Here is a 22,909-nt window from a genome sequence, read left to right on the forward strand (position 1 = left end):
ATTCATCGTCCGCGCCACAACCGCCTGTGTTGTGCCGATCTGTAGCATGCCAAGGGCACGTAACCTTTCATTTTGGGTAAGCCGACGCATATCAAAATTTGTTTTCTGGTCACTAAAACAATTAAACTGATGTTTCCACCCTAGAATTCAATGCCACAATGACTGTAACATTCAAAGTCAGAGTCGTGCAAATCTTGGGTTGGACCCCCATGATGATTCCAAGCATTACCTGCATTCCATGCGGTAGCTATTGGTGCGTTTGGGCGTCACATGTAACTGGAAATGTTTCTTCTGTTAGGTTCTATAGTGACTTTTTTCGTAGTCATTTGCATATTTTAGTATTATGCCCCCAAAATCAAATATCCCCTACTTTTTTTGAATAGTATAATAATAAACATCAATACGAAATCAATGTAATTTTATTTAATAAATCTACACTGGAGTTGCTATAAATATGTCTATGCCAGTCGGGTTAACATCTATATTTATTTCTGTTGCAGGCATATACTTTCCACGAGCCATGCCAGTAAATCCGTCTGTGAAGCTGTAACCATTTCCATTGGTTAATCCAAGTTGATTGAGCATGAACGTGGCTCTAACAGGTTGTCCATGGTAATCTGAATTAAATAATGCTACGGCTGTTCTACCACCAGTTAGTTCTTTCAAAAATACATAGATCTTGTCTTGGCCCAACTGAAAAAAAAGAACAAGTCTTTGTTGGCGACAGTACCCTTTCCCCGAAGACACACACAATCCGTTAACACAAGACTTAGTGCTTTGGAATCAAGAATTTAGAAGCATATCTTGTTTGGACCTAACTGAATGGAAAATAGGTACAGTTAAACATAATTCTATTTTATTCTTTAGTGTTAAATATAGACTTGAAATAGAGGTCTCCAGTGTTTCTAATCCACCGATGAAAATAAATTATTTAAACTTCTTGTACAACAGATCGAAGCTTCATTAGACCTGCAACCATCGAAATAATAGACAGTGTTCTTTAGAATCATGCATATACTGAGCTAAAGACAAGTGGTGAAATAACAACAGTCATAATGCGAAAATGACCTAGTATATTTACCTTCATTCTTAAAGTACCCTGTATACCAAGAGGGTCTTGATTGATAGCTAATATGTTTTTGTTAAGTAACAGTGCTTTAGACGAGTTTTTGATTGATCTTAAATCAGCCGCCAGCAACAGTGGAGAGGCGAACATGGCCCACATTCCAAACTGAGCTCGTTCTTGATCATCACTCAAACCATACAGGCCAACAATAACCTGGAAGAAGGAAAACCTATTTACAATAGACAATTGTTGATATTTCAATAGTTTAATTTTAACATATTGTATGTTTGATCAATATACGGGGTTTAGAGACTACCTGCATATCCGAAAGTCGCCTAACTGGTCAGGTCCACGTTAAATGATGTTTTAAAGTAACAACAATTGTGAACAACGAGAAACGGATGGGGTATAAAAATATACCCGCTTTTGGTAGCCACTTACCGAATCTGCATCTGCCCAGGCTCCAGGTCCTGTAAAGGCACTAAAATTTCTGGAATTATTAGCATAAACGTCAATCACTAGCTGAACATTATCCCAGTAATCTTCCATATCATGAGCTATTCTCCACATATTACAAAACTCTGCCATATGGGTGTAGTTGGCCTGAAATGTAGACATTTGAATTATAGCATCTTCAGAAACAATGGTACCTAAGTAGCTCCTGTTGGTAACGTATCGCGAGAGGGGTATTATAAAGTTCGATCACCGAGGTCCCCCCACCCCACCTTGAGATCAAACATTGACGTCAAAGTTCGTGGTAGCTTTGAATTAGCATCACTGATATGCCGATATATCGCGAGTCTTTGGGAATTTATGAAGTAAGGAAATGACTGTGTAGTTATTTTTTACTGGCCAGCTCGACAAATTGTACCATAAACCAAGTTTGCTCCTAGTTAAATCTCAATGCGTCACGTTTGATCTCTGGTACAGTATTATATACTTACTTGATCATTCATTGCCCAATCCCAGTCACAAGAAAATACAAACTGACGACCAGTACGATTGAGGTAAAATTCCATAGCGGGAAAACCTGAAAAACATAGCTTATGAATGACCTCTTCATCTCGATTTCGGCGATTTATGAAATAGGTGTGGTTAAGACGTAATTGACAGAATACTTCAGTGATGTTCAGGGTTACCTGCGGGTATACATTTGCCAAGACTACAAGTGAATTCCTTTTTGTCAGGAATTGTGTATGCATATTATCTACTGTGTACAACTATGCACAGCGGAGCAATGGAACCCAAAAAAAGCACCGAGATAATCTGCTAGATTTGGTTAATGTAGTCGTGGAAAAAATCCGCCAAGGGTGAAACATGTGTTCTGTCTCTTATTATCGAGTGGGAATTAAAAGGGAGAAATTGAGATCCGTCTTACCATATTTCAAATCCTCTCCGAAAGAGTAGCAAGCATCAAGTTTCAGCATATCGAGGTCCCATTCTGCGAATGTTTCGGCATCGAGTTGAAGATAAAATTCACTTCCAGGATATCCACCACAAGTCATGTAACCAAAATCTGTATAGATTCCCAGTTTCAAACCTTTACTGTGAACCTGCAGTAAATGTGAAGATGCGATGCCAGATGTTTAATAAAATTTAGGCCGATCACGACCTTACAACTTTCATTTTGTATTTTGACTACTGAGCGAGGAAAATAGATGCGCATTGCGATGGCATGAAGCAATAAAAAGAAATGAAATGAAATGTGGTTTAACGTCCTACTGTTCTGCTCCAAACTGGGCTACTGAAGACGGCCATACGCCATAGTGTGCCATGAGGGAAATTTTGCCCGGACAGCGGCACTACGGCCTACTCTTATATCGAATTCCAATGTCAAGGGATCTTTTACGTGCACGCCGATGTGTACACGGGGCCCCGGCTTTTCGCATCAGTGACAAGGGGGACCCACGCCGGAATCATGTTCTCGACTTAACTTGTAATCACCAGGTAAACACCGAACAATACGTCTGCTTCTTAAACTATAATACTAGTAAACCTTACTCCAGTTTAAATGAATATCTTATTTAAATTAAATTTAGTCCCGAAATGACCTAGTCTGTGTCGAGTTGACGTTTAACTCCATTTTCTCTCTCTCTCTTTCTCCCTCTCTCTCTCTCTCTCTCTCTAAATTAAACGGATTATAAAATACCTTAGATTTTGATAATAACCCCCCCCCCCCCTTTCACTTTCATTTATTTTATTTTGTAAAGAAATGGGATTTAACATCCAACATTGAAGCACCAACAGAAGACGTTAGGGGACAATTTTGCCCGAACAGCGGCACTACAGCCCACTCTTATTTCGAATTGAAACTTGTACAGGACATCGGGGTTTCTGTTGTTCCAACTGAACGACTAGACGTTTTTCTTTGTCAGGATCTCTGTCCTGCGTCACTAGGTTATCAAATGACATGAATTTCAATTAGTTATCAAAGACCTATAATTCAGTTTCACTTAATTCCGCCTCCCTCAAAGAACTTACATAATCAGCTAAAGCCTTCATTCCACTGGGAAATCTGGCAGGATCTGGTACAAGTCGACCATCAGCACCTCTTGTTTTTAATGGCCAACAATCGTCAATACAGACATATTCATATCCGACATCCTTATAGCCATCTGCAGCCATATGATCAGCCATTTGCATAATTAATTGTTCGCTGAAAGTTTAGTAGAAGTTAGTGTCTGTTTATACAATATCTTAAAGTAGCTAAGCTCTAACTCAATATCATCCAAAATCGTCGTTGATGTTGTGATCTTACGGGGAAAAGATAGGCTTCTGATATCCAATAACTAAGACAAAATAACCAATTTACCGATGGTACACGAATCGTGTACCATGGTGCATTTCAGGGCCATTTTAACAAGGGGCTCGTAGAAAAAGGCTAGATATATTCCACAAGTCATGTCAAACGGTGACGTTATATTCTTATCTGGAGAGCATGAGCAATAAATACTATCGGTATAGAGTGGAATAACCAGACGCTAGAGATTGCCATTGGAGTTTTTATGTGTGCTTGTGACATGCATGGATTGGGGACCGGAGGCCTCGGAGCCTCGCTCCTTTTTGGGGGGGGGGGGAATGGCGGGAATATATCCTGAGTAAAAGGGGCCCCAATCTACGTGAGAGCATTAACTTCTTCAGGGGCCTCCGAGCCTTAAAATAGCGTGGTTTATAGCTTGGTATCCGAATCTGGATTCCTATATAATCAAGATGTTTCGTATTAGAGTGTTAGTAATTTTTATCTTGGAGTTCCGGTTGCTGTAGAAAACCGATGTGTCCTACACCGCATAGTTCCAGGGATTTGATCCCCTAGTATCTAAATGACCTAGAATTCAGTAATCTACAGCGTATCAATATGTTTTTAAGAAACTAATCAGATCCTACGATGTTTCAAATTCTACAGCGATGATCGATGAATTCATTGGGATTAAAAATGTTAAATAGATAAAAGAACATAAAGTAATGTGTTTGTAAACATAGACCTACTTTATACAAGCATCCGGGTAGGTTACACAATCTGTGTTACAGCGAAACCGTTCCCATGACATCCACCCTAATGGCGGCGTCCTTGCTACACCATTATTGGCTGCCTCTAAGAATCCAACTAAAAATACAATGACTGCAAGTACTTCAAAAAACTGAAACAGAGTAAAGATCATATCGTATTATATTCTCTATATAAAAATTCGTTAACATAATGATCTTTTTGTAAATGTCACTGGATCTAAGAACCTTGAAAGTTACTTAACAATAAAACAGCTCCAGATTAGAAAGCGAAAGTAAAGTTAAAGTCAGTCTAGTTGCTCAATCACCTGTAAACAATTCCTATGATATTTATCGACGCATCTTTTTCATATCATTTGTATACGTTAATATAGTATACATTGGCCATAAAATAGTCGACCGAGTTGCGATTGGGGTAAATTAAAGGGTTTCTTTTATCAAAGCGTCTTCTGTAACTTGAGGTCAATATTAAGCCGACTCATACCTTTAGCAACCAAATAATTATTTGTTTAATTAAAAGAAGTTTAAACAATGGTACTGATTATTCCTTCAGCAAGTAAAGCTTCGTTGTAAATAACCCACAGAACATTAATTATTGTTTAATGTCTAGTGGTTAAAAAAATCAACCATGCCTTACTACGACCCTCTCACCTCTCAATTACATTACCCACATAAAATGTTGCCTCGTAGATTTGAAAGTTACATACCGTCATCTCGCTAAGCGTATTCTAAAATGTCTATTGTTTTATAAGACAAAGATTATATCGATATTTATATCAAATATCAAGACGGATAATGATAAAAAAAAATGATGACAAGAATTAGTAGGCTATTATTTGATAAAAAAAAACGATGACCTTCATAAATGTATACAACAAATTTTTATCAAGTGCAGGATATCACCTGATTTGCTGTTCGAAGGCTCAATAATAGGCACATTATTTAGGACAGAAAACATATTAGAAACTATGTAATGCCAATTTAATCAGGATGACAATTTGGACCAATGGGTTAATAAAATTAATTTCTAAGTATTCACAACGAAAATTCCCCAACCATACATTGTACTGGAAAGACATGCATGCAGTGAATTAAAATGACATCTACAGCACCCCGTGGGAACCCCCGGGCCTACTAAGAGCGGTTTTTGTTGTCAGTCACTGCTGCAATACTTTTGGCGATATTGACAAAAAACACTCTTAGTGTGACTTACAGACTCAACATGTCTGAACATATCAAACCGGTCGGAATAAACTATTATTCATGTTCCAGTTCTATGAAATTAGGTATATTGCCCGGATGATGTTTATTGAGATATGGTTAAATAAAGTTCATTGCATGGTGTGTGGGGGGAACAGTGACCCAGTTAAGAAGCAGCTTTGGGTTATCATTTCGAAAACAGAAGAATATTAAAATATTCTTCTGTTTTCGAATGGCTGAATGGATTTCGTTGATATACGGTCGAAACGTGTCCTTAAATGATAAAGAACCTTTTTGTTTAAACCAAAGGGTTGGAACCCCATAGTGGTGGATCAGAAGAGAGGTTGAAATTTAAATATTTTTGTTTGACTTTTTCTCTGAAAGCACTTGTGGGATTGTGATAAAAATTGATATAAATGTTGGCAAGCTTGTCAGATTTCTTCAACTGATCTGGATTGGGGTAAAGGCATCTTGATTTGACCAAATTTGGCGTTTTTGATTACTTCATTTCAACAACACGCATTTCAACAACACGCATTTCTACCTGGTTTGGTAAGTATGTTGACTATGTGATCCTTGTCAAGATTCCTTCCAATAAAACTGCTTGCCACCAAAGAAACAGGGGCAGATTTGGATATTTTCAAGTGTTTTCCCACCCAGCAAAGTACAAGATGAGACAGGGGCACCTTGATAAACACAAAAGTGTGTACGTGCTCACTAATCGTAATCTTGTATCTTCCCCAATAAAAACAATTTAGGTTAGCGTTAAGGAGCCGGTATTATTATTTTTTTTTCGAAAAAGCAATATTTTATGAACGCAACTATAAGTCACTTTTTTTATTTCTTAAATCTACACTGGAGTTGCTATAAATATATCTATCCCAGTTGGGTTAACATCTATATTTATTTCTGTTGCAGGCATATACTTTCCACGAGCCATGCCACTAAATCCGTCTGTGAAGCTGTAACCATTTCCATTTGTTAATCCAAGTTGATTCAGCATGAACGTGGCTCTAACAGGTTGTCCATGGTAATCTGCATTAAATAATGCTATGGCTGTTCTACCACCAGTTAGTCCTTTCAAAAATACATAGATCTTTTCTTGGGCCAACTGAAAAAGCAACAACAAATCTTTGCTATTAGAGGTGAGTATAGTATTGCATGACTAGATGAGGGCCTATAATCATATACAAACTTGGAAGGGGTGGATATATCATAAATTTATGAGATTGTCAGCAATACGGTTGATACTTCTAAATTTCTTGGGAGTTTTGTTACCGATATTAATGGGCGGCAGGTCAGATAAAACACGATAGAGCCTTTTAAGATCAGGTTATTTCCGTACGTTGTGCTGAACGATAAAAGTGGTATGATACAAGTTACCTTCATTTTTAAAGTGGCCTGTCTTCCAAGTGGATCTTGATTGATAGCTAGTATGTTTTTGTTCTGTAATAAAGCCTTCGATTCGTTTTTTATTGATCTTAAATCTGCACCCAACAGCAATGGTGAGGCAAACATTGACCACATTCCAAAATGAGCCCGTTCTTGGTCCGCACTCAAACCATACAATCCAACAATTACCTAGTGAACAATAAAATGAAAAAGTGCAGGTAAATTTTACAAAACTTCCTCGACTCAACATACTCTGTGTGGTTACAATCTAGAATACATAAAACATTTGTGTCTTCAAAATGTGATGTTGTTCAAGTCAGTTGTTACTTTCCTGGTCCAAAAAATCCCACAGGTTTGATATCTTTATTTTTCTTCAACCAATTTTGTCTTTAATATAACCCAGATATTTTGTTGCTTAAAAAACTTAAATTATTGAATGGGTTAAATGCGGTTTAATTGCTTAATGCCCCACTTGGCTGTACCAACCTGGCCAATGAAGACGGACATACATACTCGATACACTGTGCTATAAGGAAAATTTGCCCAGACAGCAATTAAAAAACTAAAATCACCCTATGTTCTCTGTACGTGCAGTTTAATATTATCAGTGAATTGTGTCATATCTTGCAAATAAAGGTGATCAATGGGGTCTAGGGCAATAACTAGGCTCTCCGATGCTGACAATATTGAAAAAGAAATCTCAAAAACTTTGACCGCAGTTGAGCGCTATCAACGTTTCTTTTTCTTTCTTTTTTTTATTGGGTTAATATTACAGTACACCATTTTGTAAGTGACACGTATAATCACATGCATATTTAATACATGGCAAACAAAAGCAGAGATAAGTTTGTGAAATGTGTATCTGAAGAAAAGAAATAAGAAACCTTAATCAATATATATATTTTTCTTTATATACACAGCTGTCGACAACCTAAACCGTGGAAATACGCCCACGCAGTATATATGTCTCCACAAAAAACGTCAGCGACTTATCCGAAAAGAAAACTGCAAATTTAATAAGGATCCTTTCGCTTAAAAGTCTGATTATATCTTGTTCATAAGCTTTTCCATACATATCACTGGAACATAAAGTCCTAGAATGCTGAAAATTAATAGGGTTCATCTTCGCCGCTTCCAATGCTTCCCATTAAATTTGAAAATCAATAGGGTCCATAATTTCAGATCCAATTCGATAAAAATCCATTAAAAAAGTATGGTTAACGCCAAAAGTCTGTGTGATGGGTGGGGGTGGGGGTAATCGCGGGTAATTCTAAAAAATACTGCCATAGTGGAGAGCTTATCCGAAAGAATAATTTGTTTATTTACCATGCACATTAATAAGTTATATGCCTTCAAGAAACATAACATAGGTCGTGTCAGAAGCTTTAAGAAGGAGGGTAAATCTGGAACAGAACAAGTCAATTGTTGTTGGATTGACCAACGGAGAGAGACAACTACATAATATACACTCGTTGAAATGTGGGCGTATATTTAGTTAAAATCAATACCTACATGATTTATATATTTTATGTAGGATTAGTTTTCCAATTTATTAATAGCAACGTGTAAATTGTATTATCCTAAATCAATGACAAAGGGTGATTCCAAAGACATTAAAGAGGTACTCTTCAGTTTCAAATATACTATGGCAGAGTTGAGGTTACATTTCTAAGAATTAATAGCCTGTTAACTGTGCATACAATTCTGTGCATTTATTTGAACTGGAAAATTATGATTTGTACAATTTGTACAATTCTGACAAAAATTGAATATGGATTTTATAGGATTTTTTTCTCTTTTAGCTGCCAACCTCCATCATCTTCCAATTTTAACTCCTGGTGACGATAATTGCGAACCGAGAGGCACGGATGGAGTGACAGACAAGACAGTTATAGGCTTACCCCCCCCCCCACACACACACACACACGCACACACAACACCACCATCACACACACACACACACACATTAGTAGTCACTTTCGTTACAATAATTGTGAACCGAGCGGTACGGAAGGAGCGGCGGACAAGAAAGTTATAGGCGTATACCCTCCCCCCCCCCCCCACGTCAAATTAGTAGCCACTTACCGAATCTGCATCTGCCCATGCTCCAGGACCCGTAAAGGCACTAAAGTTTCGGGAATCTTTGGCAAATACATCTACCACCAATTTAACATTATCCCAATAATCTTCCATTAGTAGTCACTTTCGTTACAATAATTGTGAACCGAGCGGTACGGAAGGAGCGGCGGACAAGAAAGTTATAGGCGTATACCCTCCCCCCCCCCCACGTCAAATTAGTAGCCACTTACCGAATCTGCATCTGCCCATGCTCCAGGACCCGTAAAGGCACTAAAGTTTCGGGAATCTTTGGCAAATACATCTACCACCAATTTAACATTATCCCAATAATCTTCCATATCATGAGCTACTCTCCACATATTACAAAACTCTGCCATATGGGTGTAGTTAGCCTAAAACATAGAAAATGTGTGTCTAAGATCATGAGCCGTAGGGGATCGTGCAAATTCCCACCGTGCCAGAGCAATTCAAGTTAAGGTGCATGCACAGCATCTATTCAACAAAACTATTAATATATTATGATAAGAGGCAGTTGCATAATCCTGCAAAACCAACACGAGCTTGCCAATAATGGTCTCATTTGTAACAGGCACCTTTTCCTATCAGTATCGTTAAGGCATGCCGTCCTTTCCCGGTTACATCAATTAAAAAACTGAACAGGAGGCAATCGGGACAATTAACCTCATTAATTATACTTACTCCATCACCCATACCCCAATCCCATTCACATGAAAATACAAATTGACGACCAGTGCGATTCAGGTAAAATTCCATGGCAGGAAAACCTGGAATACAATAGATAAAAGTGTGTACATGTGATACTTCAACCAATGATTAAGGTAGCAGAATGTTATAGAAAGTATATAGTTAGTAGATTAAATGACCCAGTTAAACATAGAACAAACGATACACGGACAACGGCGTATGTAACTGAACCGGTCACGGGACATATATCTTACTGTAGCAGTGCAATTAAGCTATATTAGAAAATAGTCGTACCGTATTGCAAATCTCCCGAGGAAGAAAAGCAAACATCAAGTTTAAGCATGTCCATTTCCCATTCTGCAAATGTATTTGCATCAGTCTCCAGATAGAATTCACTTCCAGGATATCCACCGCATGTTGAATGGCCAAAATCTGAATAAATTCCTATTTTCAAACCTTTACTATGAACCTAGAATAGATGTTGTATTGCACTATTAAAACGAATTGCTAAAGGGTAATGAATAAAGATTACATGTGTTACAGAAAATACACATATTTAAACTGCTTAAAAATATCCTTTCAAATATCAGTAAGTGTCGGAATTTGATCTGATGATGACCTCTAGATGATTTACTCGGCACTATTTTTGTCATCCCGATATTAGTTGTGTTCAAAGGGGGACAATTTGGGCTGAATAGAATAAGACTAACAGAATTGATCAGCATACTCATTCATATCGTCGACAACGCAACAGTCAATTACATTATTTCGAGTTTTTAATGTTCGAATCTGGAGCATATTTGGGGTTGCAAAGTTATATGTATGACTGTCCTTGCTTAACAGAATGAATGGGAATCGAGATAACAAAAAACAAGAACGAAAGAACTTACATAATCAGCTAAAGCTTTCATTCCACTGGGGAATCTAGCTGGATCTGGTACAAGTCGACCATCGGCGCCTCGGGCTTTTAATGGCCAACAATCGTCAATACAAATATATTCATACCCGACATCCTTATAGCCGTCTGCAGCCATGTGATCAGCCATTTGCATTATTAACCTTTCGCTGAAAGTTTAAAAGATAATATCTGCCGTATACTTTATCTCAAATAAATCCTTTCATGGTGTATAGCAAGAACACTATTCTTTCAACATGTGCTATGTTTTGTGTCATTTATTTTGCCTATTTTCTTGTGAAGTTTTCTTGTATTGTTTGACCAAACCACTGCTTTGTAAATCTTCATGGCAGTGATCTATATTTTGTGTATTATAATATCTGAAATAATCAGACGATGGCTAGGTGAAGTTTTCAAAATAAAATAGATTATAATGGAAATCTATAAACGAAATTAAAAGTAATCGCCGATATACCTACTTTATACAAGAATCCGGGTAGTTTACGCAATCTGTGTTGCAACGAAATCGTTCCCATGACATCCATCCTAATGGCGGTGTTCTTGCTACTCCATTATTGGCTGCCTCTGTAACGATCACTAAAAGACAGATGACTGCAATAGCTTCTAAGAACTGAATGAAAATAAAGCATGGCACGTTATGAAATTACGGCATTCTTAAAACAAAATACACTTTGTGATGTAGATTTCCCTTTTAATTTCAAAATTGGGTGTTATTCAGATGTTAAAACTTAAGGTAATGTTTAGAGTAGATGTCTCGACCTTTGTGGAAAATAGATAGAGATCATCCTCTTGTTGTCCCAATGCTCCATATCGGGTTCCCGAGGTCTTCGGAAAAATAGTAACTGACGGTCACAGAACGCTGATTACCGATGGGGTTCATCCTCTCATGAGCACAATGCTTCACACAGATTTTTTTTTAAAAATTATATGTTTACAACCTTTTCGTATAAAGGGAGTAACTTTGGTACCAAACGTCGCGGATATCGATAGGGGCCCTCCCTGACGGATAGAATAACACAGAGAATGGTGAGAATCGTTAGCATTGACGTTTTTAAGTTCCCAATTCATCACACTAGAAGGCCAACAAGTTACACATTTTGCGTAAAAGGCAGAGGCCATAACCCAAGAAGTTGCCGTCTGATGAGCACCAAATTCGCATCAGAGATATGTTGACCATTAACATATATTTTGAATTTAATCTCAATTGGACAAAAATGGTATATTCTGGAGGGTCAAAACCCTTGGTATATGAATAACATGCTTTTTCACTTTTTGCTTAAGGGGGAGGGGCAGCTTTAACCGGAAATTACGATCTTATATCCACCAACATTGTACTCATCCGCGATTATTGTGTAATAAACATAGAGGACCTACAAGCTGTGTGCCATATTCCTACAGCCAGGGGGACTTATCCTTGTTATGTAAAATGGCCGACAAAACAATTTAAATATGATGATTCGCGCAAATGCTAAAACTACTGTCCGCCATGTTCAAAACCGCCTCCTGTCATAGTTTGTTCTGTTGCATAAACTTGTATGGCCGTTTGACAAATTTGAAATTGTTCTCGGAAAACAAAAATGTACCTACGCAAAGCCACAGAGCAGCTATGCCTTCCGGACACAAAATATATCCCTGGAACTGAAAGTCTTAGATTACTGAATATCGAAAGGGCCATCTTCTTAAATCCAAATGTTTCACACCAATTTTGAAAATCGATAGTGTTAACCCCCTCATAGTCCTAATGCTTCACATCAAATTTGTAAAAGACTCAGCTAAAAGATGTAGCCTCGGTCGCGTTAACGAACTATTTTGTTCACTAACTGACATACCGACGAACATGTGTGACGGCACAATACACCCACATTGAAATGAAGGTATAAAACAAGACCTGTTTCAAACTGGTTTCATCAGATATAAATGGTCCAATTTGTTAAAAAAAATCTAAACCAGTACTTGCACCTTACCTTCATCATGTTAAAGCTGCTGTTGGTCTTTTTAATGTCACGGTAGAACTCAGCTATATACTGTTTTGTAATGCAACGATTATCTATATAATAATCAAAGAAATGGCCGCACAAAAAGATATTTACATGATGAAAATAATTAGATTATTAGGCTAATATAAGATAAGATGAGACCTTGATATACATGTATATACAATAACAATCAGCAATAAATTATCTCATGGATATAGTTGATAATACTTAAATAGCATACGAAAGAAAACAATTTAACAGTCGTCGTCTCAATTCAAAAATTAATAGATAACGCACATTAATTAAACATGCATTATGCAAGAGGTGAATCATCCTATTATAGGCCTTTCTTTATTAGACATTTATTAACTTATCAAGATCTCGTTGCGATGATTAGTGGATTGGAATACGTTTGTAGTGGATTATTAAACATAAAATTGGATAACCGAGACTTTTTTTTATTATCGTACCAACGGTAGTAATGACGATAGAGGCTAGCCTAAAATTTAATCGCTAATATCTCGGTTCAAAGTGAAACAATTTGACTGAAACTTTCAGCATATTCTGGGGCTTTTTTATTATCTATTTTCTTAACTATTATAGCGAGAACTGTCAGCCCTTTATCGAATCTTACCTAATGCTTCTTCAATTAATTGCACATTTCTCTTTTTGAAAAGCATCAAGCAATCAAACTGCTGATCATTAAACTTAGTCAAATTCCACCCCTCCCTCAATTAGAATCAAAGTTGTCGCTTCCCAAAGCATCAACCATCGAATATGTTTCTTTAAACAATTCCCCTGCGTGCAGGGTTCTTTGGGGGTGCGGATGAAGCCAGATGTCTCTTGCAAAACCCACAAGGTTGGAAAGACTGCCCTTAGGCCGATGCTACAACACTTGACTCAATGACAGAGCGTCTAAAGCAAACGCAAAATCCTAGAGCGTTTACAGTGTTGTTGGCTAGATCCATCAATGGATTTTGTATGGGGATAAGGATCTTGGATGATTTTGGTAGTGCATAGATTTTACTGTAGTTTTGATAGTGCGTACTTCGTTGGGTATAGATGGTCCAATGATTATTTTCTATTTTGGATAGAGAGGGCGAACTTTGTTTTAGTTTTAGAGGTGCATAGACGTTCTATATGTTTGGATAATGCTTAGAGATTCTACTATGGTATTTGCTGAACATAATTGCGTACTGCGTTCTTGTTTGATCATAGGATACTATCTTAGTTGGCCCTAAAGATTCTACTAGTAGTCCTATAGCATATGTTGATAGATATTGTCAATCTACTGTAAAGCTGGTTAACTATGTTTTTGGCAGGACATAAATATAATACAGTGTCTACTATATTTTTCTTAGATGAGATAATAGCCTATGCTTTTAGCAGTACATAAAAGGCCTTCTATGTTTGAATTTTCTAATCGGGGAACTTTGTAATGTGTTCCTTACTGTCCTATTCTGACCAGGGTGAGTAATACGTTTACAAACTTTTTTTTTGTATTTAAATTTGCTTAAGAATCATACAAAATATTTTGTCAGAAATAAATTAGAGTTCAGTGATATTCATCTGTTTACAATGAGAATTGTTATTAATTTGTTATTGCTTTATATATTGAAAATGTTGGGATTTTTTAAAAACAAACCGAGAAGACTGGCATTTTAAACAATATTTCTTCAGTAAGCCCTTAATATTGGTATTGCTATAAATACATGTACAATTATGCCTGTAAAGTTTATAGGTAGTTCTGTTACAGATAAACACTTCCCATAAACCATGGCATGTCATTCCAGTAATATTTGCACTGGAGTTGCTATAAATATATCTATGCCAGTCGGGTTAACATCTATATTTATTTCTGTTGCAGGCATATACTTTCCACGAGCCATACATGTAAATCCGTCTGTGAAGCTGTAACCATTTCCATTTGTTAATCCAAGTTGATTGAGCATGAACGTGGCTCTAACAGGTTGTCCATGGTAATCTGAATTAAATAATGCTACGGCTGTTCTACCACCAGTTAGTTCTTTTAAAAATACGTAGATTTGTCTTGGCCTAACTGAAAAAAAATCTTTGTTGGTGTAAAATGCTTTGTCCCCACACGTGCGCACACTCGCCCCAACTGCAATTTTGTTAATCTTTATCCAAATGTTCAGATCAATGGACTACCTTTAACCCGACAAACAGGCGTGCTAAGAGGATATCTTAAACGAACATCTAAAAGTGAGTATCTCGTCTGAAAGCAAGAATCGAGTAAACATTTCCCCCTACAGAACAAATAGAATGCTTTTTGATATCCAGTCGGCGCTTAGAATACAGACCCTTACCTTCATTGTTAAAGTGGCCTGTCTACCAAGTGGATCTTGATTGATAGCTAGTATATTTTTGTTCTGTAACAAAGCCTTGGATTCATTTCTAATTGACCTTAAATCAGCAGCCATTAGCAGAGGAGGAGCAAACATTGACCACATTCCAAAATGAGCCCGTTCCTGATCCGGGCTCAACCCGTACAGCCCAACAATTACCTGTAGAAGATGAAGATAACAAATCGTCCGTTTTAGAACCTCTCATGCAACGAGATAATCGTATTTATGAGGTTTATTTCTTTTAAAATAATAGGAACTTACAGCTAAAGTTGAAATAAACAATTAAGTTTCGCAGCTTCACAACTTTTATATTTAGTTACCGCTTACCGAATCAGCATCAGCAAATCCTCCCGGTCCAGTAAAGCCACTAAAGTTTCTGGTATTGTTTGCATACACATCAACAATAAACTGAACATTACCCCAATAATCTTGCATGTCACTGCCTATTCTCCACGGGGGGTTGGATGGCTGAATGGTTAGCGTGCGCGCGCTGTATCATAAAGTCTGTCATTGAGTCGACTGGCGTGGTTTCGAATCCCCGGTTGTACGTGGCAAGGAGTAGGGTCGCCTGTCCAACCTCGTGGGTTTTCTCCGGGGCCTCCGGTTTCCTCCCACTGCTAAAGACCCCTACGCGCAAGCGAATTATGTAAATAAAGTTAAACCATATGTTAGTCCCGAAATGACCTAGTTTGTGTCGAGTGGACGTTAAACCCCATTTCTCTCTCTCTCTCTCCTATTCTCCACATATTACATGTTTTGGCTAATTGAGTATAATTAGCCTAAAGGAAAATTTAGCAACTGTTACAGCCAGTATCTCTAGACTTTATACTAGAAAAATTAATGAGGAGGGGAGGTGGTATCTTGATTCAGATGAGTTATTTGATTGTTTGAAAATGAACCTAATATACTTTAGGCATAATACTCGGGTCGTGAAGAAACACGACACGCATCTTTACCAACTTGCTGATGCATCAGTACAATGGACAGTTTTATAACACCTTGTCCAACTCCGAATTAGTGCAGCGTGTTTGCCAAAATCTGTTGAGCGTACTGTAAAGGGGGGGGGGGATTATTACTGCGATGCTAAGAAAATAATTTCAAGATGCTTTAGACAGAATAATTCTCCAATATCACTTAATGGAAAGGGTGGTTACTAAGGGATGTAGAAAACCCACGCCCTCTGCTGTCTAATGTCTGTAACTACGAAACACTCGTGAACAAGGGATTGGTACTGACCAGTGGGATTAAAGAATACGTTTATTTCACATTTAACACATGATAAATGGGCCTTTCTGAAGAGTTTAAAAAATCTAAAGGTTTCCGTCGTTAATTATTATCAAAGATAAACGACACATAACTGTCTAGTCAGTATTTAACCTATATTAGGAGTAGCAGTGGCGGGATAATCAGAAAGTGATTCTGTAATAGAAAAATCGTCGACTCCTTCTAAAGAAAATTGACACATGCCCCACAAAATGTCACATACATGCTTTAACACCACTATGTCATAGCGAAACCTGATAAAAGTCACATATGATTTGGAGAGGAACTACATTAAGACACAATACGCCTATGATGTTTTAACCAAACAATAACAATAGCCAAGAATTGTGATAGTTTCTTGTAAATAATATCTACGCATGTATACTTCTCTTAACGTGCTGTTAATCAACTCTACATTATGCGCCACACCCTAACCAGACAATTATGTATCATTTTTCACAATGAATACTAATAACGTATCTTACTCCGCCATTTATATCCCATTCACAATAAAATACCATTTGACGACCAGTACGATTAAGGTAAAATTCCATTGAAGGGAAACCTGGAATACAGAATACAGAAGTATTAAAAATAATCAAACAATTTACGGTAGAGCTTTGTGTGGTAAACATTACACTAAAATTTCATTGTCATATGAGATACCAATGAATAATTACAGGGCGATTTTAAAAGCTCTATAATAGATAATCTCAGATGTTTGATCTTTCAATTCTCTTACCACACTTCTGCACATGGGCCACTTTTAGCGAAGTTATTTCACAGAAAACTTAGCGTATTGAAAATCTCCTGCTGAAGAATAGCATATATCAAGTTTCAGTATGTCAAGATCCCATTCTGCAAATGTATTGGCATCAGTCTCAAGATAGAATTCAGTTCCAGGATATCCACCACATGTTGAATGGCCAAAATCTGCATAAATGCCTAGCTTTAAGCCCTTACTGTGAACCTATGAAATGAAATTAAATAAAACGGGGTTTAACGTCTTGCTTTCTGCACCGATTGGGTCAATGAAGACGGGGGTGAACATCTAAGAACAAGCCCCAAGGTACCACCACCCGACTGTAGACAATTCCCGGTAATTGCAGAGATCTAGAACAAGAATTGTAAAGTAATTCACGAATTCTAAGATCATTTGTATACCACGTTCCATCGTCACCAAGGACGCTAATTGATAATAATACTGTATTTAATAACTTACATAATCAGCTAAAGCTTTCATTCCACTGGGAAATCTGGCAGGATCTGGTACAAGTCGACCATCAGCACCTCTTGTTTTTGATGGCCAGCAGTCGTCAATACAAATATATTCATATCCGACATCCTTATAGCCGTCTGCAGTCATATGATCAGCCATTTGCATTATTAACTTCTCACAGTATAATTTAAGAGATGACAGGATTATTATTAAAAGATACAACATAATTACATGTATTTTCAATACGTGAACTTCCATTGTAAATAAGTAGTAGTACCAAATATACAGGCAGTGTAGCTTATGCCTAATTTCTGAAATTATGAAGAATGTCCAAAATAAAATATGTTGGTTGTGCCAGTGAAACGTGATTATTTCACCAAGACTTGCTAGAAACACGCGGATGTAATTCGTTTAACCGTACTTGTGGATCAGAAATTTCATTTGACAGCACCCACACAGCGGATTATTATAATCGAACCAGGGTGGAATTTATCAGGATGTGCCTAAAACCAGTGAATACTAGATCTGTTTTGTATCATAAAGGCATTATTTATTCATAACCAGGACTCGTTCATGTCGTCATCAGGTCCATTTTGGAATTGAATGCGCAGTTGTTCAAGGAACATATTTTCATGTCGGTCGTACGCGAACCATAGTTGTAAGGCTACCCTAGGCAGTATACATACTTGGAAATAGATAGCAAAGGCTTAGTTTATTATTGTAGATCCCGCTATAGGTCTTTGTGTGTCATTTGCATTTTATAAAATACCAAATATTCCTTTCTAAAATGAATTCAAATTGATTATTTTACATTTAATTAAGAAATCAAAATTTGAGAGATAGATAACCCAAATATTACAGTGAAAATCATAGGCGGTGCTAGCTTGTGTTGACTTTATCCCACTGCCCGCAGATGTTGAATGATGACAAATTTCAATTCATCTTATCTTTGTTAATACTGAACGGAACTGAACCATTTTTAGGTCAATATTGCCGTCGCCATTGTCTGTGTGTCGCCTACAGGCTCCAATTCGTCTTGAAACTTTACATACTTATTCCTTGTACCCTAAGGATGACCCCTATTGTTTTTGGTGCGTGCCCGACCCCCGGGGACAGAGTCGCGCTCATTTCTTGTATTTGTTTGTTTAACGTCTACAGACCACATTTCTTAGCGTATCATCTTGAAACTTTACATAATTATTCTTTATACCCGGTGCATGCCCAACCCCCAGGGGCAGTCACGCCGATTTTCTTTTTGTGTGGATGTATGTCGCCTACAGGCCGCAATTTTTATCGATCATTTTGAAACTTTGCAAACCTGTGCCTTATACCCTAAGCATGATCACTATTGTTTTTTGGTGATGGCCCGATCCCCAGGGACAGCCACACCCATTTTTCTTTGTGTGTCTGTGTGTTGCCTACAGGCCACGATTCTTAATTTGCAAGGGATGAACAAAAGCTAAGATGACGTCCATCACTACATAAAGCATGTTGATGCTAAATTTAGTTTAGATTTTCTTATTTTTCTCCAGACAATATGGGAATTATTACTGTCCAACAGACGAAACTGGCCCGGGAATAAAAAAAAATATACTAACCTTCATCCTAAAAAGTGGTTGCTGTACAGGTACAAGTAAATAGGTAAAATATTTTTATTGGGGATAGATTAAATCTTTATTTACATTTAGATGCAACGATAGTTAATAGGATAAAATAATCAAAAATCTGTATACTAAGATAACAATCGCGACTTTGTCAAACCATATACGAGCTCTGTTACCCGGCTGTACAAGGATAAAGTTTATCTCCATTTTTGTGACATCCATAATGACGCCTTAATTATTAATTGTTAATTTCAACATTAAATAAAAAAATAAATTGCCGATTAAATTCATTGTAAAAAATAAACACTGGTTATTTTAAGTTCCCTTTCTTTTCGTTTCTCGCAGAACAGTAGGACGTTAAACCCCATTTCATTTCTTTCCGTTTCAAGATCCCAAATCTTTTTTCCAATCAAACTGCCAAAAAAGGGTGGACAAATGTTTGAATAAGTGGTGATATTCTGAGTACCACAGCAACTTTTTCGTTTTCTATGATGCATCAACTTAAAAATTAAATATATATACTATTCAAAAAAAGTAGGGGATATTTGATTTTGGGGGCATAATACTAAAATATGCAAATGACTACGAAAAAAGTCACTATAGAACCTAACAGAAGAAACATTTCCAGTTACATGTGACGCCCAAACGCACCAATAGCTACCGCATGGAATGCATGTGATGCTTGGGATCATCATGGGGGTCCAACCCAAGATTTACACGACTCTGACTTTGAATGTTACAGTCATTGTGGCATTGAATTCCAGGGTGGAAACATCAGTTTAATTGTTTTAGTGACCAGAAAACAAATTTTGATATGCGTCGGCTTACCCAAAATGAAAGGTTACGTGCCCTTGGCATGCTACAGATCGGCACAACACAGGCGGTTGTGGCGCGGACGATGAATGTTTCTCAGTCTGTCATAAGCAGGCTATGGTCCAGATACCGTGATACACAATCTGTACAGGACAGACCACGCTCAGGTCGACCAAGGGCGACAACTCAAGCCCAGGATCGATTTATCCGTACCTTGGCCTTGAGAAATCGTGTCATCACAGCAAATCAGATCAGCGCTCGTCTTCAAACAGACACTGGTATGAGAGTGAGTGGCCAGACGATTCGGAATCGACTGCATAGGGGTCACCTTCGCGCCCGACGTCCTCGCGTGATCCCTTGTTTGAGAGATCATCACATTCAGGCAAGACGTCGTTGGTGTAGGGATCGTCAACACTGGGATAATCGACGCTGGAGCAATGTGATGTTTTCAGATGAGTCAAGGTTCACTGTTGATTTTTTGGACAGACGTAGGAGGGTGTGGCGTGGTCGAAACGAGCGCTTCAAAACGTTAACGTCATCAGACATGATCGATTTGGGGGTGGTTCTGTTGTGGTGTGGGGAGGCATCACTGTTGCTGGAAGAACGGCTTTACATGTTGTTGCAGGGCGTGTTACAGGCCAGTACTACCGGGACAACATCTTGGCAGTCCATGTTGTGCCGTTCGCACGACGTCATGGCCGCCGTTTCATCTTCCAGGATGACAACGCAAGATGTCACAGGGCCAGGATCGTTACAGGTTACCTCCAACAACAGAACATCACCACATTACCTTGGCCAGCACTGAGTCCCGACGTCTCCCCCATCGAGCATGTCTGGGACATGCTTGGACAGAGGTTACGTCAACGTCAACAACGTCCTGCCAATGTCCAAGAACTTGCTGCTGCGTTGCAACAGGAATGGGACAATCTGGACCAAAATGACCTAAGACGTCTCATTAGGAGTATGCCACGTCGGATCAATGCTTGTTTGGCAAACAGAGGAGGATTTACCCGTTACTGACGTGGTTGTGATGCTGTGGTAACTTTGCTGTTTGACCCCGGGTATCATTTTACCCTTATAATGGTCAGTCTGTGCCTTACTTAGTCTAACGATCATTTGGAATAAATCAATGAATGTGAACTTCATTTCATTTTGTCATTTGTTTCTTCGTCAGTTTCATTAGGTGACTTTAATAACACTTAAAAATCAAATATCCCCTACTTTTTTTGAATAGTATATATATCTTGCACCTTAATAACTAATATCTGGTTTTCAGTTTCACTTTATTTTTCTACAGAAATTACAAAGAGCGCAATTGCTTCCCATTCACTAAGCCCATGGTAGACAAATATAACTGAACGGATTGATTGGTTTCCACGCAATAGTTTGTCTTTAGGTTTGCAGTAAATAGGGGTTCGAAATGAAATGAAATTGGGTTTAACTTCCTACTATTCTGCTGCGACTGGGCTATAATGAAGACGGACATACGCCATAAAGTGTGCTATGAGGGAAATTTTGCCTGGGCAGCGGCACTATGTCCTGCTCTTATATTAAATTCCAACTGTCAAGGGATCTTTATGTTCACTTCAATGTATACACGGGACCTCGGTTTTCCGTCCCATCCGAACGACTAGACAGCTGTCCTTGTCATGCCCTCCGTCCTGCACCACTGACAAGCGGAAACCACGTCGCAAAATCCCGATGAACATTCTCGGCCAATGCAGGAATCGAACACGCGGCCTCCAGGCTAGCGAGCCAGCGTCTTACCCACTTAGCCACCATGGCCTCCTGAAAAGGGGTTTCATTTACGTGTTATGATCATTTTTATTGCGATATCAACACTACATTAGTACATCTATTGAATTTCCGGTGCACATCACTGTATAAAATATAAACTTTACGTTTAATACGAAGCAATCTGCTACCACAACTGGTATCAGCGTTTTACTGCATGCATAACAATATAGATTACGAAAATAACGTATGCAATCTATGTAGAGCAATACCTATTTATTTCAAGGCCTTTCATAATTAAACGATGGTCACTAGTACATACTTGTTCTATTCATTATTTATGCGTGTGTAGATGGCTATTTTATTATTATTTTAATAACATTATCGAAATAACGTTGTATCTGAATACATGCATTGGGAAATGATTAAAATGATACACCCAAGAACCGATCCATTGAGGAACATGACCAATCAAATTGTTTATAGCTAATCAAAAAATCCTCATCATCGAACTTAATCAAGGTATTGATAAAATGAAACTATACACCCAGTTCCATCACTCTCAGTCAATTAGAATCAAAGTTATCGTACCCAAAAGCATCGGTTAATCAGTTAATCTAAGCAGAAAATGTCAAAGTAGAAAACTTTCTCCGAAAGTTGAGGGGACAACATTTGTTTCTGATCACTTCTACATCCTGCAGTAGATCATTCAATGAATAATTCTGATTGGATAATATTATAATGGTATACAAATTGGGTGTCCAATGTCTTTTCTTGGTTACACATGAGTGAGCAGGTTATTGTAACGGTCATAAAATGGTATATGGAGATAATGGCTAGTGACACTTATTAATTCTTTTATTAAGCTTTTATCATGTTCCAGCGTTGTAACTAGACCTCTTCAGCTGGTGACCACTGGTAAAATGATTAAACCATTAGACTATCTATTCATTTAACGGAACGAATAATAATTCAATATGAAAGTTTCAAATATCTCAAGACACAAGTACATTGTTCTTACATTTAGGATAAAAATCTTAAGGCGATTAGTTCTTAGGGTTGACGATTCAGA

General features: G+C 37.8%; 3 protein-coding genes and 1 long non-coding RNA gene across 4 annotated transcripts; all 4 read right to left on the reverse strand.

The window, feature by feature from the left end:
- Positions 1-432: 432 nt before the first annotated feature.
- On the reverse strand, positions 433-5,329 carry LOC126830492 (alpha-N-acetylgalactosaminidase). Its single transcript, XM_056102847.1, has 7 exons — positions 4,553-5,329; positions 3,548-3,722; positions 2,445-2,619; positions 2,011-2,096; positions 1,508-1,669; positions 1,082-1,279; positions 433-693 (listed from the first exon to the last, which is right to left on the reverse strand). The coding sequence occupies exons 1-7, from the start codon at positions 4,723-4,725 to the stop codon at positions 433-435; spliced, it is 1,230 nt and encodes a 409-aa protein (XP_055958822.1). The 5' UTR covers positions 4,726-5,329.
- Positions 5,330-5,492: 163 nt separating this feature from the next.
- On the reverse strand, positions 5,493-9,355 carry LOC130014152 (uncharacterized). Its single transcript, XR_008789170.1, has 3 exons — positions 9,248-9,355; positions 7,154-7,351; positions 5,493-6,881 (listed from the first exon to the last, which is right to left on the reverse strand). It is a non-coding gene; the product is annotated as an uncharacterized LOC130014152 (long non-coding RNA).
- Positions 9,356-9,456: 101 nt separating this feature from the next.
- Positions 9,457-12,932, reverse strand: LOC126830080 (alpha-N-acetylgalactosaminidase). The gene is made up of 6 exons (XM_050560296.2): positions 12,827-12,932; positions 11,321-11,472; positions 10,837-11,011; positions 10,241-10,415; positions 9,941-10,026; positions 9,457-9,633 (listed from the first exon to the last, which is right to left on the reverse strand). The coding sequence occupies exons 1-6, from the start codon at positions 12,833-12,835 to the stop codon at positions 9,457-9,459; spliced, it is 774 nt and encodes a 257-aa protein (XP_050416253.2). The 5' UTR covers positions 12,836-12,932.
- Positions 12,933-14,650: 1,718 nt separating this feature from the next.
- Positions 14,651-17,845, reverse strand: LOC130014041 (alpha-galactosidase A-like). Its single transcript, XM_056102848.1, has 3 exons — positions 17,690-17,845; positions 17,252-17,437; positions 14,651-15,363 (listed from the first exon to the last, which is right to left on the reverse strand). The coding sequence occupies exons 1-3, from the start codon at positions 17,843-17,845 to the stop codon at positions 15,106-15,108; spliced, it is 600 nt and encodes a 199-aa protein (XP_055958823.1). The 3' UTR covers positions 14,651-15,105.
- Positions 17,846-22,909: the final 5,064 nt, after the last annotated feature.

This window comes from Patella vulgata, chromosome 8, assembly GCF_932274485.2.
Source record: "Patella vulgata chromosome 8, xgPatVulg1.2, whole genome shotgun sequence".
NCBI classification, from domain to species: Eukaryota; Metazoa; Mollusca; class Gastropoda; family Patellidae; genus Patella; species Patella vulgata.